General features: G+C 43.9%; 1 protein-coding gene across 1 annotated transcript; it reads right to left on the minus strand.

Annotated features, from left to right (window-relative positions):
* Positions 1-898: 898 nt before the first annotated feature.
* Positions 899-15,295, minus strand: Amacr (alpha-methylacyl-CoA racemase). The gene is made up of 5 exons (XM_052743121.1): positions 14,971-15,295; positions 13,887-14,030; positions 12,314-12,474; positions 6,062-6,248; positions 899-1,599 (listed from the first exon to the last, which is right to left on the minus strand). The coding sequence occupies exons 1-5, from the start codon at positions 15,281-15,283 to the stop codon at positions 1,190-1,192; spliced, it is 1,215 nt and encodes a 404-aa protein (XP_052599081.1). The 5' UTR covers positions 15,284-15,295; the 3' UTR covers positions 899-1,189.
* Between the last annotated feature and the right edge of the window lie 68 nt (positions 15,296-15,363).

Genomic DNA, 15,363 nt, shown 5'->3' on the forward strand with positions numbered 1-15,363 from the left:
ATGACAGAAATGAAAGCAAAGAGAAACAGCAGTTACCTGTTGGGAGGGAGTTGTGTTGAGGTAGGTATTGGAGAGGGGAGTAAGGGGTAGATATGATCAAGACACGTTGTATATGCAAATGAAAATTTCAAAAAATAAATACTTTTTACAAAAAGAACATTTCAAAGGAGTTGGGAAGCCATTACGTGATCAGGGGTTAGGTTGCTATAGAAATGTGAACTCCAGCACTGGGCAGGGAAAAGCATGACTCTGACCCAAGGCTGACAAAACCATTAGCACCTTTTGAAGCTGTAATAGAGATGTCCAAAGATGAGAGGCTCACTTTGCTCCTGGAGTTCATCCCAGCTGTCGGTCATGGCTCTCACTGCTGTGCGGCTCAGCGTTAGGATGTCTTCTTCTCACTGGTCGATTGTTCTGTTGCCTATGGAGGACCTCCTGACTTATTTACCTGCTTACTTGAAGCTGCTTATTATTGTGATTTTCGAGAGGATAAGCAGAGGGAGTTCTGGGGACATGATCAGTACAGAGGCAGACATTGGTGGGAGGAGCTTAGCCGACTTTCATTGGATACAGGACAGTTAATTGCCAGGTGATGGAGAACAGGCCACCAAGCTACTCACACACAGCCCAGCATCCAGTATGGTGATTTGAAGCAGGGCTTTATGATGACAACTTCAAGACCATTTGCTAACACCTGAGTTCAAAGACAAACAGTGAATGAAAAGGGTTTGACTTTTTTTTTAAAGGGTTATGCATTTTTGTTAACAGTAGTGCCCAAATATTTAACGCATCAGAAAATGGTATTTAAAGGGCTTTCAAGAAAGCTTTCACAACTTAAAAACAGTGCTCGGTTCCAAGAGGGAGGAAAAAAAAGCTTTATTTATTAAAATTATATTAATTCATTTAAAATATATCATAGCTATATTTATATATACGTGTTATCAAGTGGACTGAAAGGCAGAAAAAGTATCAGTATCAGTATGCACACAAAAAGATTCCTCAATCAGAGGCTCTGAAAAGCAGTTTCAGCGTGCAATCACGACTCTGTAATCAGTCTTTAGTTGTGTCTTGATTGGAACACTTGGATCACTTCATTACTGTTCATCCCCATTTCCATACACACAATTGTGGGTGTCATTCTCCAGTGTAAGGACAGCATTCAGATTCACGTGAGCCGAGAACCTGTGAGTCAGAGGTTGGCTTTTGGCTTCTTACTCTCAATGATTCCATCTGAGTGCAGCTGATTAATTTCCTCTTGACTGAACCCAAATTCTTTGAGAACCTCTTCGGTGTGCTCTCCTACACAACACTCCCTTTTGACAGAAGGGACAGCTGGGGTTCTGGACAGCTGAGGTGCAGGGCGGGGGCTTGCCTGCTGCTCCTCATCGGTGATAAACGAGGCCCGTTCCCTGTTGTGACTGTGGTGGGGGGCCTCCTCAAACGTCAGCACTGGGGTCACACACGCATCTGTCCCATCAAAGATCCGGGACCACTCTGCCTTGGTCTTCTTTGCAAACACATCTGCAAATTTCCTCTTCATTTCCGGCCAATCGGCGACGCTCATCTGGGCAGGGAGTTCATCAGACTTGAGTCCAAGTCCTGAGAGGGAAATGTAATGTCTCGTTATGATGCTTTGAGAGGAGTAACTATAATCAATCAAGAGTCCACTATGGCAACCTAAATCAGGGTTTCTCAAATGAGTGGCAAGGGAAAAAAAAATTAAGCAGATTGAAGCTGGAGCCAATGGCTGCAAAAGACAGCGACAGTAGCAGTGGCACAACTCAAAGTAAGCCTGTCATTGTCAAGAGTATTTCACTCACATTTCAGGAAAGGGAATCTGTTTTCAGGGATCTAGTTTCCAGAAACTCAGTTCTTTCCTGAGTAGGTTTTCAAAAAGAAATTTCCTCAGGATGGCACTATCCGTCCAGTTGAATTAAAATAACTCCATGCTTTATATAACATTCCCAAACACTTTAGAAATAAAATTTTAAGTTTTACACCTGACTATCACCACTGCCAAGAATGGAGCCTCAGGATAAGTGGTAAAGCACAGGGCTGAGGCTTTGTGAGTAATACTCCTTTCTCTTCACCTTGACAAATTAACAGCTCAAAAGTCTTGAAGGTAGCCAAGGTCTAGGCGATGATTTTTGGGCCTCACATTGGTGTGAAAATTTGCCAAACAACCATTATTTCTCATTTTCAGTGTTCAATAAATCATATGGAATATACAACAGCTTATTATTTTTTAAAAAGCTATGGGTTAGAGGATTTTCCCAGCTGCAGTCTAATGTGAATGTTTGGAAGCACATTAAGCTATGCTGTTGAGCAGATGTAGCAGATACATCTTCAGTGAGTAGTTGAAAATTCTCATTTAACTGCCCATGAGTTTATCTAGCTATACCACTGTCCCAAGTGGAGGAGCATCTGTGTAGCCGAAGGGCCACTTTACAGGGGTTTGCTATAAATCTCACTTTTCTTCTCTCGTGAAAGAGGATTCTATAACATGAGTGGTTAAGAGTACAATGATCAAAAACTTTTAAGGAGAAAACTTTTGGAATTTCAAGAGGACTCTAAACAGTGTAAACACACTCCCAAGGCTTTTGAAGGCTGTACAGTATAGACAGGTACACCTTCAGGAGTGCACATACACCCAAAAGACATCCACAAGAGGCCTGGATTGCTTATCTTGGAGGCACTACACAAGTGAGAAGCCATAATAGTCTCATGAAAGGATGGAAGATTTTCTGGATCAAGACATTAACGAATGTGTTTGTCCACTCAATAGCTGAGCACTAAGCTAACTGGGCAGATTTCAGTGGTTTACATATACCAAGGAACACAGATTTAATTGATGAAAATCATAAACAAACAAACCTGCAGAGAACTCCATTATCTAATCTGGAGAACAGAATGCCACGTTAATAAAGAGAAGTGAACAGTGCCTCATAGACTTCTAAGAAACCATCAAATATATTTACAAATGCATTAGGGGAGTCATAAAAAGACAGGAGAGAAAGGTAGGAAGAAAATTATTGAATAAATGTCTTAAAAGTTCCAAAACTTGATGAAAAAAATCTTAATCCACACATGTAAGAAACTACTCATCAAAGAAGGAATTCAAACTACACAGCATCACTAAGATTTCAGATGTAAATAAAGTAATACAAGTAGCCCATGTAGACGGACTGGGAAGTTTAATATGGCTAAGATGGTAATATCCCCCCAGATCAAGGCATGCACTCAACAGAACCCCAGTCCAAACCTCAGCTGTGGGTTGGAGAGATGACTCAGTGGCAAAGTGTTGCCACAGAAGCAGGAACGCCTGATTTCAAATCCCTGGAATTCATACATAAAGTCAGGGGGTAGAGATGCGTGTCTAATCCCAGAGCTCCTACAATGAGATGGGAGGCAGAGACCAGAGAATCCCTAGAAGCTCATGGGCCAGCCAGCCTGGCAGATGCAGCAGCCAACAATGAAAGACCTTGTCTCAAACACTGTGTAAGGCAAGGACTGGCCCCCCAGGGTTGCCCTCTGAACTCCTCACAAGTGCCGTGGCATGTCAATGCTCACACTGTCTCACACAAATGCACGCACATACACATATCATACACACAAGCACATTTTTAAAAAATTAGATGCCTTCTTTGTCGAAACTGAAAAGCTGATCCTAAAATTTACACAGAAATCGAGGGAAATCTCAACAGCCAAGACAACGCTGAAAGACACACACTTCTCAGTTTCAAACTCCCTACAATAGTCAAGATACTGTGACATAAAGACAGACAACACAACAGAATTGAAAGTACAAAATGAGGGCTGAGGCTATTGCTCAGGAGGTGGAGTACTCTCCTACCCTGTGGGGGACCTGCGCCCAATCCCTAGTACTGTCAACAGTAAAAAAGAAAGAGAAACCCTTACGTGGACGGTCAACTGATTTCAAGAAGGATGCAAATATTATTCTATGCAGGAAAAACTATCTTTTCAATCAACGATACTGGAAAAACTGAAGATCCCTATGCAAAAAAAAAAAAATAGAGTTAAATACTAACTCACCCTGTACATAGATGTTAATTCAAAATGCACAAAGGCATATGTGAGAAGCATCACCAACACAGTCTTCAAAAGACACCATTGGGGTGAGACTGAACAATTGGGAGTGTCTTGCACTAATTTCTGTGCAATGCTTACCAGAAGATAAGGGGAAAATGTACTGAGATGACTATCCGGGAAGACACCTCAGCTCAGGAGAAGTTGGAATTGTTTAAGAGTTCAGACTGTAAGCTTTTTCAAGGAAATCGTCTTCGAAATGTGAATGTTGACAAGAAACAACAAACTAAAATTTACTTAACTATATAAATGTATTTTCTATTGACAATACACACACACACACACACACACACACACACACACACACACACACACACACACACACACACACACGGCTGTTATGTGATGTAAAGTCCACCACGCTGTATCCCTGCTGCTTTTCAGGGCTCTGGGACCAAGACATTCTGCACCAACCACTGCCCCTTTATCTAGCATTGTTCAGTCTGGAATTCTGAAGCAAGTCTTTAAATATAGTTTCAATTTCTGGGCAGAGAAGAATCACACATGATCTACAAAAATCATCCCGTTCTATAGTTTTATCAACTATATTTGAGTTAGTAAGTTAATACATATGATCATAAAAGGCTTTGGGATGTTTGTAAAAGCAATCATGGCGGGTATGTAGAAATAATTTGTAGTAGTATTTGTAGTAGCATTTGGAAAGCTACCAAACAATGAAACTCTAAAGTAGGAAGGTAATTGTATTATATCAGCTTTTTACACAACTGAAAAGTCCCCAAGTCGACCTGAATCCCACTTTTAAAACACCTGCACCCAGGTTTGAAGAACAGCACATTTAAGTCCTTTTCTGTGAAAAACTCAACACATGGAACTGTGGGGGTGCATCACTCAACCCTCATTAGAGAACCACCTTCTTGCAGTAGATGGTAACTAACACCAAGACCCACAACTGGACGATGGACACACCATGTTCTCACTGTCTCTCAGTTCTACATGGGATGTCTTTATCAAATTCCTCCCCTCTAGGCTCAGGGATCTGTGCCAAAGATGAGGCAGAAAGACTGTAAGAGCCAGAGGGGATGGATGATTCCAGGGAAACAGGTCTTCCAGATACAACAGGGGTGATGCACAGGTGAACTCCCAGGGACTGTGACAGCAGGCACAAGGTCTGCACAGACTCCAGCCAGACAAAATGCCAGCATGAGAAGGGACGGTAAACATAAATCCCACCCTTAACCAAGAAGGTAAATTTGCGATTGATACCTGCTGGGAGAGAGAAAATCAGTTTTCTCCAATGGAGTGACACTGGGTATATCAAGTACACTGCAGGTCCCATGTAGGGCAGCTCCCATGTCTGGGAGGGTAGTTGTCCAACACAAAACAAACTCTATGTTATCGTTTTGGTGTGTGTGTGTGTGTGTGTGTGTGTGTTGTTGTTGTTGTTGTTGTTGTTTGTTAGTTTAGTTTTGTTTGTTTTTGAAACAAAAAGAACATGAAGTTGGTTGGGAAGGGAGGTGGGGAGAAACAGAGGACTTGAGAGAGGGAAAAGAATATGATTGAAATACAAATACATGTATTGTCCAGCTGAAGCTCACTCACCAAAACCTCTCTGTGCTCAGGTGACTTTACTCCACCTCAGTACCATAAAAGATGTCCACCAAGGAACAGGAGCCAAGAGAACCAACAAACCTCTTTTAGGAAGACTAAGCAAGGTCTGGGTACATGAGGTAGGATAAACATCCATCCATGTCACGAGCAGCTGAAGCGCCTGCTTTCCCACTAAAGGGATTGTTAATGTTTCTTAAGTCCTGAGTTATAGAGCAGTAACATTATCTGTCAACTTAAAAATGCCCCCACTATGTTGATGGCTACAGTCACATTATCTAGAATGTTGGATGTAAATTAAAAAAAAAAAAGACATCATGGAATTCAAAAGGTCTCAAAAAGAGCTCACTGGAAAAGGGGAACAAGAGACTCGGAGCTGGCTACTTACCTTTGACCAGCAGCTTATAGAACTGGGGTTCGATTGCGCCAACAGCCATGAACTCCCCGTCTGCTGTCCTGTAGGTTGTGTAGAAAGGAGCCCCGCCATCTAACATGTTCTGTCCACGAGGCTGTCCCCACAGCCACGTGTGCTGGGTCTTCCACAGGAAAGAACTTAGGTACGCGGTTCCTTCCACCTTTGAAGAAGGAAGACACTTTACGGATGCAGGTGCTTAAGTACGTATAAAGGTAGGATTATTTAGGGCACTTAATATTCATGTAACTGCCTATTCTAAGAGGCATGACAATTACGTCTAACCACACAAGTTCTTCGATATTTCTGCAAACTAAGGTAGAGAGGGTTGATGGGAAAATGCTGTTGGTGCACTCAGTTGGGGAAATCTTGTAAGACTTAAAGGAACTACATTTGTATTCCTTTCAAATACTGCCAAAGTGTTGATGATTTCTGAAGTTCCGTAACAGTGCACAGACACTCACTGAATTATTACCTCTACTTTTGTTTGTGTGTGAGTACATAGAGGTCAGAGGTCAATGCCAGGTATCTTTTTCTCAATTGCTTCCTGACAGTCTCCCACTGAACCTGGAAATCACCAATCTAGACTGGCTAGCCAGGAAACCCTGGGGATCTCCTGCCTCTGGCTCCCCAGTGCTGGGATCACAGGTCATGCCTTAGATTAGTAAAAAAATGCATTTTTACATGGGTGTGGGGAGTGTGCACTCAGGTCCTCATGCTAGGATACCAGGCACTTTACCAACTGAGGCACATATGTTACAACTGACCTTGAGTATCTACACATTCAACTTCATTGCCGATAAGCACACACACACACACACACACACACACACACACACACACACACAGAGAGAGAGAGAGAGAGAGAGAGAGAGAGAGAGAGAGAGAGAGAGATAGAGAGAATGCCACATTGTAAAAAGAACTTATAAACCTAGCTTATTCCAACGTTCCTCCAATCCTGTGATCTTTAATGATCACTGGCAGGTTACAAAATAAACATGAGCATGCGAGTAGCAAACATTCTAGTTTTCAAAGTCCAAACACATCCGTTTTAGGACTACAACCCTCCCACCAACTCCCTAAGTAATCAAAGGGGATTCCAGTGCCTGGGTGTCATTATCACAGGGCTCAAACTTGAAGCCAAAAGGCACCTAATGCAAAACCCTATTCATCCCTGCGGGTTGTTTCTTTGTGGCTGTTGTTCGGGGCTTGGGGGGCGGTTCAGGAGTGGATCCAGGGCCTTGCACATGCTCGGCAATTACTCTACTGCTAAGCTATGCCCTCGGCTCTCTTTTTGCTTTTAACTTTGGACAAGGTCTCACTAATTGCTCAGGCTGATACGAATGTACTCTAGCACAGACACATCTCACGGCTGCAAATCCCCCTGCCTCAGCTTCCTGAGCAGGTGGGATTACCTGTGCTATCTGGCCCAATTGTCTAAAAGTTTTACAGTTCTAATGATGCCAGTGTCCCAGGAAGAATCTTACCCTGAGGCTACCCACAGAGGGTTCCTTTCTGATAGTACACATGGAATTCCTCATCTGCTGGCTGTGAAGCAAATGTAAAATATTTTTTGAATATAGCCCAATTTTCCCTTTCAGCTTACAATCTCAGATGCATCTGAATTCATGGTGGTGACATTTGTCATTGCCAAATCTGGTCATACTATAGCTTAATGACGGGGACTGCTTATGCTCATGTAAGTGGCCTAGCCACAGGTGATGCTTTGTTGGGGGATCAAGTTAGCATTTTCATATTTGTATAAAGACATATAATGATTCACACATAGACATACATATGCACATAAGTATGTCGCTGCTTTAAGTAAACTTTATGTTTATCTATTAATGCTTTAATCCCGACAAATCAGAGATTCAGTCACATTCATTACTAAAGTTTTACCCTCCCCTTTTGCATAAATTTGAGCTTGGTATTAAAATACTTGGAAGGAAAACTATTGTTCTATACAGATCTTAATTTGGGCTTTCTCATTCAAAAATCCAACAAGTTAGTGCCTACCAGGAAAAGTGCCTGCTTTCTCCTCAGGCTTCCCACCTGACAGACAGTTAATGTAGCAAATAATGAGCCAGCTGGGTTACCGTGTGGTGCCACCAGCAGTTCCCACAGGAAGTTCAGAATACTGATTATCTGACTTTCAGACTCAGGCCAAAGAGTGTGAAAAGTTTTCAGATTCCAGACTGAACCAGCCTTGGAACAAAGTCTTTCTGCTGTGCTTCATCATAAATGAGACGCACTTAGCATCACAGGAGGCCACAGGCAGACACCCAGTGCTAGCAATGCTCATCTCATGGTGAGGCTCAGCAGTGACTACCTCATCACTTATTTCTCTTACGCTCTTTCTCACACGCCATGAAAGCTGCTCAGACAAGAGCCTGTGGCACAGGAAAAGGGAAGCCCACCACTGTCATGGTGTGGGCCGACAGCGGACAGAACTAGGATTCTATTATACCAACAGCCATAACCTCCCTATCTGCTGTCTCATAGGTTGTATAGAAAGGTGCCCCGATATCTAACAGGTTCTGTCCTCGAGACTGTCCCCACAGCCACATGGGCTGAGTCTTCCACTTAAATAAGGAAAGAGCTTAAGTATGCTTGGTGTATGCAACTCACAACACCAAGGTCAGGTGCACTCCCTGCAGTGAGTAGATACAACAAAATGGACCTTTTCCACGGTTATTTTAACCCCACAGGTTTTAGGGGACAGAGAGCACTGTGAAAAAACAAGCTCCCTATCACTTGACGCCTGCCAGCACCAAGATTTCTGTTGCTAAACAGCAAAACACTACTGACCTGTCAGGAAAAGACATCTGCCTCATCTTAGTCAGGGTCTACAAGGGCTTATGGGACTGAGGAAGTGATAAATGAGGTTTACTGAACCCATTGATTTGAGTCATTAACCAACAATGATGATCCCCTAAGGTTATACTTTCACATACACTCAGACCCCACCATGATCTAATAATTAGGTAAATCTAATTAGATACTAGATACATTCTGATGAAAAGTGAAACAATTTTCTATTTATATTTAACTATAAACAATCAAGTACATATAGCAAACTAGGATTCCTTACAACTCCCAAGGCCACGTGTCTGTTCTTCGAGCATTCTTTCTGGATGGTGTACACGGTGCCTACAGCAGGCAGTGTGGGAAAGCTATTCCAAAGCCTGGCTTTCAGTTAAATTGCGCTATGGTTCTGCTTCTGAATCTTCCTAGCCACTGTAGAGAGCCGTGCACGGCCGTGCCTCAAAGATGGCGCGGCATCTGGCTTCTGCCTTCCCGATGGCAGGTGCTCCTTATTTGGCTAAGGCTAGGATCTGGCTTGCTTCTGTGCACCTGGACCTAATCTGGCTTGCTTGTGTATGTCTGACCCTATCGGCATTGTCCACTGGCACTACGGGGTTGATTGCCCAGTGGCTATAAAGGGCGTGGGCTGGCTTTCCCCAGGAGGAAGATCGGAGGAGAGGGAGGAGGTGAGAGTGAGAGTGAGAGTGAGAGTGAGAGTGAGAGAGTGAGAGTGAGAGTGAGAGTGAGAGTGAGAGTGAGAAGATGGCTTTCCCCAGGGTCAGAAAATTGTCTCAAGGTTCCTGAATAAACTGCTTGGAGAAGAGCCTGGTGTTGCGTCTTCCTTGCTGGTCGAGGCGGACGCGACAAGCCACCTCCTTTAAAAGGCTATCTCTGGAGCCTTCAAATTTTCAATAGCTAATGGGAATGTGCCTATCCCCCTTAGGCTGTGTGGCTCACAGAAAGGTAGCCACATGGGAGCCACAGAACCCTGCCCTCTGTGATACCATGTGAACTTTCTGCTGTCTCATGATGAGGCTGTACAATGATTAGGCCAGGAGCCAGGGTTCAATGGTAAACCCCACATTGCACCTCCCAAAATACACAAGAGAGGGACCAAAAGGACAAAGTGAGTTGTGCCCCATGCCAGAATCACAAGAAACAGGCCGAGCACAGGGCTGGACATGAGTCACCTGAGGGGAGAAGGAAGCAGCCAACCGAGGCTTCAAGGCGAGGAGGTGTGGTGGGAGACGGACTTTGTAATAGTCACTCAGTGACCCAATCTAATTTACATTGTTTAATCTTTAAAACCAGAGGTGTCCACAGGCCTTTGGCCCCTGGCCATTAGCCTTCCCTTGGCACTGCTTTACTTTGGTTTCCATGACGACACTCCTTCTTGTTCTAGACTTATTCTTCTTCCACCCTCGTTCTTCCTCTTCTGTCCACTTGCTCCCTACACATTAGCATTCTGTCTCCTGCCCAGGAGATCACAGAATCTCACCTGGCTCCCACTTTATTCCCAAATGACCGCAAAATCTGGTACTAGTTCCTAATAAACTATTCCCCCTGCATACTGAAAAGCAACTTCAAACTTGGCTCAGCCGTTAAAGGCTAGGCTCACAACACAAAAAATACTTCAAACTTGAAATGAACAAAACTAAATTCATTTTCATCTAAGGGAAAAAAAAAAAAAAGACTCACCATCACAAATCCTTAGAGAGTCAATTCAGGGCACTGTGGACACCCCACACCATGATGACCTAACGCAACTCCCTATCCGTTCTGACAAGTGGACATTTCATTCATTTCACAACTTTGACACGGTTGTAAAGTGGCCCTCCAAGATGACCGAGCTAAGAAACTGCAGAGGTAGGAGGAGAGAAGTCAGCGGTCACCCTGTGCCCCGCTGCTTTGTGCTATCTGCTCCCTGTCAAGTCTTCCGCTGGCAGCCAGGAACACTGTCCTCTAAGTCACACGAGCCAGAAATCTGGCTCCGCCCTCTGATCTTTCCTCTCTGTGTATTGCCAAGTCATCAACAACCCCACCCCCACACAATTTTACATCCGGTATTCCTTCAATCCAGTCCTGGTCTAACATTAATTGCTTTAGAATGTGCCCTTATTTGCTCAGCAAACCCCAGTTAACTGGTCCCTGTACTTCCGGTCTTGTCTCCCTCAAATCTGTTCTCTGTCTGACCTCCACAGACCTCGCAGCCTTGGACTGAACTCTTACCGAGGAGCTATGAGAGCTGAGATAAGGGTCCAGGCATCATGATATGGTACAATCCTCCCCCTTAGAATTTCACTTTCAATAGCCACCGTTTAAATTAACCATGGTTCTGAAAATATTAACTAGAAAAGTCCATAAATAAGCTTTTTTATTACTTATTTTATACTGCTCTATTTTTAGTGTTGTGTTAATCTCTTACTGTGTTTAATTTATAAATTTTGTATGCAGGTATATCTGGGGAAAATATAGTAATACAAAGTTTAGAATTATCTTCAGTTTCATGCACCCAGTGGGACTCTTGAAACATACCCCAGCAGAAGACAGGGGAAATAGTGCACTCTTCTAGACTGAAGACAGAAATCACAGAGAAAGGGCCCCACAGGAAGGGGTGAGTGCTCATACACAACAGTGAACACAGAGAAACACAAAACTGAAGCATCTCCTAAGAAATGCACAGGAAGTCTGGACAGGAAGGCCCATCATCCTTAGCATCTCTAAGAACGGACTCCATTGGCTGGGGAACCACTTCTGAAGCTCAGTTTTGAAGGATGATTATATGGCAACTCTATTTTAATCACAAAATATGGGAGGAAAATGTTGAAATACAGCATAGAAATCAGGTGAATTTTTAGAAATTTAGAGCACACCGGGAGATAGGCTTAGCAGGGAAGGGTGCCTACTGTCATGGCTGACACCCTGAGTTCAATGCTCCGAGCCTCATGATGAAGGAGAGTACTGACTCTCCCAAGTTGTCCTCTGACCTCCAGATATACTCTTACACGCTCACACAAATTAAATAAAAAAATGAATAACATTTAGAGTGCTGACTCCGTAGACGACTTCAATATGGCATTCTAACGAATACAAAAGGGTGGGGCTATTTGAAAGAAAAAGATCTCTTGTCAGGCATGGTGGCTCACATCTTTAATTCCTGCATACAAGAGACAGAGGTAGGTGGCTCTCCATGAGTTCCAGGACAGCAAGGGCTATATAGAGAGACCCTGTCAAAAACAAAACAAAACAAAACAAAACAAAAAAACCCAAAAACAAAGAAACAAAACAAAACCTCTTTGGTGACTTGAATTCCAATATTAAACCTTATTTATTTCTTGTCTTGTTCAGAAAGTTTTGAGGCCATCATACATCATATGGCAGCCCTATCACCCCCACTTCCCCCACCCAATTAATACTCACCATGTTCGCATCAATGACCTGACCTTGGCCGGAACGTGTGCGTTCAAAGAGAGCAAGCACGATGCCCAGTGTGCACATGAGGCCACCACCGCCAAAGTCAGCCAGGAGATTCAACGGTGGGTATGGGTTCTCACCACTTCTGCCAATCTTGGACAGAACACCTGCACCATGGACAACACATTGAATGCACCTTTAAATAAAGACGTGAGCACCTTGGACAACCAATTGTTATTATAGTCATTGACCCAAGTGAAAATGGTACACAGTGCTCTTCAAACTATGAATCCATTTAGTCTACTTACAAACAAGCGTTCCCTCAAGATAGGCTCCATTTGCTTCAACTTTTCCTCTCTAATAAATTTTCCTAAAGCCAAGTGGGGTGGCACACAGCTGTAACTCCAGCACTCAGTAGACTGAGGCAAGCAGATGTGGATTTCTAGACCTGGGCTATACAGTGAACTCTCCCAGGGCAAAATAGATAGATAGATAGATAGATAGATAGATAGATAGATAGATAGATAGATAGATAGATAGATGATAGATAAAATAAGATAGATAAGATAGATAGATAAAATATCATCCCAACTGACATTTTTAATATTTTATTAAAGTTTTCAATTACTAAGTTTTAGAGAGAAAATAATTACTGTCAAATTGTTTCCTGGCTTTAAAGCAATATAATACACTTTTATTAAAAAGAGATGTAAGAAAACAATCATACACAAAAGGAACAGGAATTAAGTTTTGAAAAGATGAGAAAAGCCAGTATTATACTCACTTCCCCCTCAACCTTTCAATACCTTCTCACAGAAAGTAGGAGCTTTGTTTCCATCAGTAACACACAGTTCTTAGACATCATAGAGTCAGGCCATTCTAAAACACATTCTCACAGGCACATTCTAACAGAGTGATCATGAGACCTGAAACTGTGAGCTTAGCAGTGCTCACAGAAGTCAGAAATGATGGCTCAAAATGATTCTTGGTAAGGGAATGTCAGAATTAAACTAAATCAACTTTCCCTATATGTGGAGTGACCACCTATCTATCTTATTACCTTGCTCCTCATTCCCAGTAGGGGCCCTTCTGAAAATTGACTTCCCAACTGTAGAAAACTTGTGTTATTGGTGATTATTACCCACCCAATGAGTTGGGGTGGGGTGGGCATGCAGGTAGAGCTTAAGAATGGCAGTTCAAATCAATCTGTTTTTAACAACTATGTTCTCTTTGCCAGTTGCAGTAAGTATTTATATATCTTTACATTGTAAACTTCTTGTTAATCAGGGCTGGGGACTGGGGGGATGGCTCAGTCATCCAGAGTATGTACTGCTTTTGCAGAGGACCCAAGTTCACTTCCCAGCATAGCATTGTTCACAACAAATACCCATGACTCCAGCTCCAGGTGACCCAGGACCCTCTTCTGGTCTCTAGACGCCTGTGTACTTACATTCATATACCTACACACTTACACATAATAAAAACATAATGTATTTTAAACCCTTGTCAGTCAATGTAACTGCACTTCCTGATTTTGGAGCCAATTCAAAGTGTTTTAGAAAAGCATTTTCCAACATACCCGACAAAGCCAAATAGTTGATGTCATGGCCAGCTGCCTTGGAGAAACTTCCTGACTGGCCAAATCCACTCAGCCTGGCATAGATGAGCTTTGGGTTGTCCTGCAATAGAGTGGCTGGGCCAAGCTGGAGTTTCTCCATGACCCCTTTAGAGAAAAGTAAACAATTGTTTTATGGTTTATTGTTTTTAAAGAGAGCAAAAGTCGAAGACTGGGAGAATTCCTTCTACAGGGCAAACTAAGAGTGCACCCTCACAAGTAACACTAACACTATTTGTTGTGATTTTGGTGAAAGTTGTCATAATTTAAGAGTCATTTGGAGACACTACTTAACCACATTGAACCACCCTCATCTTCAAATGGGGAATTTTTACGTTGTGATATAATCCTTAATGTCACCATTACTGTCCTCAGAGACGTCTGTGAGGACTAAAAATTACATGCAAATATGCCTGGTGCCCCATTCCCATCCCACTCACTGTCAAACTTACTGGCTTCCTGGTATCTACCAGGCGGCAATGTCCGTAAGGAACAAGAGTGGCTAAAATCAGTGACTGACGAAAACACAGGCCCATGGGATGCTCTGGGCTAATACAGGAGGAAACACCGTTTTTAAACAGACAGAGAAAGACTTGGTTCAGGGTTTGTGACAGTTACGAAAGCCTATGAACAGCCAGGTGGAGGTGTATGTCACCAAGCATGCAAGTCTACAGCTCGAACACTGTCTAATAGCGCATGAAAATAGTGGTTTTGCACGGCCCATAGTAAACGAAGTGATCTTGAAGCTGGAGTTTGGGAATACCATCATTTAGGGGCAGGTTAGCATGGTCTGTGGATAGCTTTAGAGCATAGAACATATCAAAGGGTCAGTGGCTATATTCCAATGTCAAGTTTTCCAATCTATCTCTTGCACGAGATTCTCATACGGTTCAACCCCCCCCCCCCCCAATAATTAATAAAGGCAAATGTAGAAGAGTGCTTGGGGGTGGGGGGGGGGAAATCAAGCAAATTAAAAGCCTAAGGAGTCAGAGAAGCTTAGAGTCACGAGCCAGGAGGGAGCGGCGCTCGAACCCGAGCCGCGGCTCACCGCTGCGGAAGGGATCCAGCAGCACGTCCGCGCGTGCGCACATGCGCCGCAGCACGGCGGCTCCCTGCGGCCGCTTCAGGTCCAGCAGCAGCGAGCGCTTGCCCCGGGCCAGGAAGCTCACGTCGCCCACGGAGCCCAGCCGGTCGACGCGCACCACCCGAGCTCCGAAGTCCGCCAGGACCATGCCGCAGAACGGCCCCGGGGCCAGGCCCGCCAGCTCCACCACCCTGACGCCTCGCAACACCATGGCCGGTCCCGGGGCGAAAGCCGAGCGGCCGGGCGCCCTATCCGCCCGGGACGACCCATCTGACATCGCATCCCCCGCCTCCCTCACGCGCCTGCGCGGGACCCGCCAAGGAGGCTGCGCGCTTGCGCACTCCCCGCCTACCCGCG

The sequence above is a fragment of the Peromyscus californicus genome, unplaced genomic scaffold (assembly GCF_007827085.1).
Source record: "Peromyscus californicus insignis strain IS unplaced genomic scaffold, ASM782708v3 Scaffold_18__1_contigs__length_77618521, whole genome shotgun sequence".
Lineage (NCBI taxonomy): Eukaryota > Metazoa > Chordata > Mammalia > Rodentia > Cricetidae > Peromyscus > Peromyscus californicus.

Excerpts from the sequence above, each read along its gene's own strand:
- Amacr (XM_052743121.1), bottom strand. The coding sequence starts at position 15,283 with ATGTCAGATGGGTCGTCCCGGGCGGATAGGGCGCCCGGCCGCTCGGCT. Across the intron at positions 14,031-14,970 it reads GCTGGATCCCTTCCGCAGCG|GGGTCATGGAGAAACTCCAG; the intron begins GTGAGCCGCGGC and ends TTTTCTCTAAAG. Across the intron at positions 12,475-13,886 it reads CAACTATTTGGCTTTGTCGG|GTGTTCTGTCCAAGATTGGC; the intron begins GTATGTTGGAAA and ends TCCATGGTGCAG.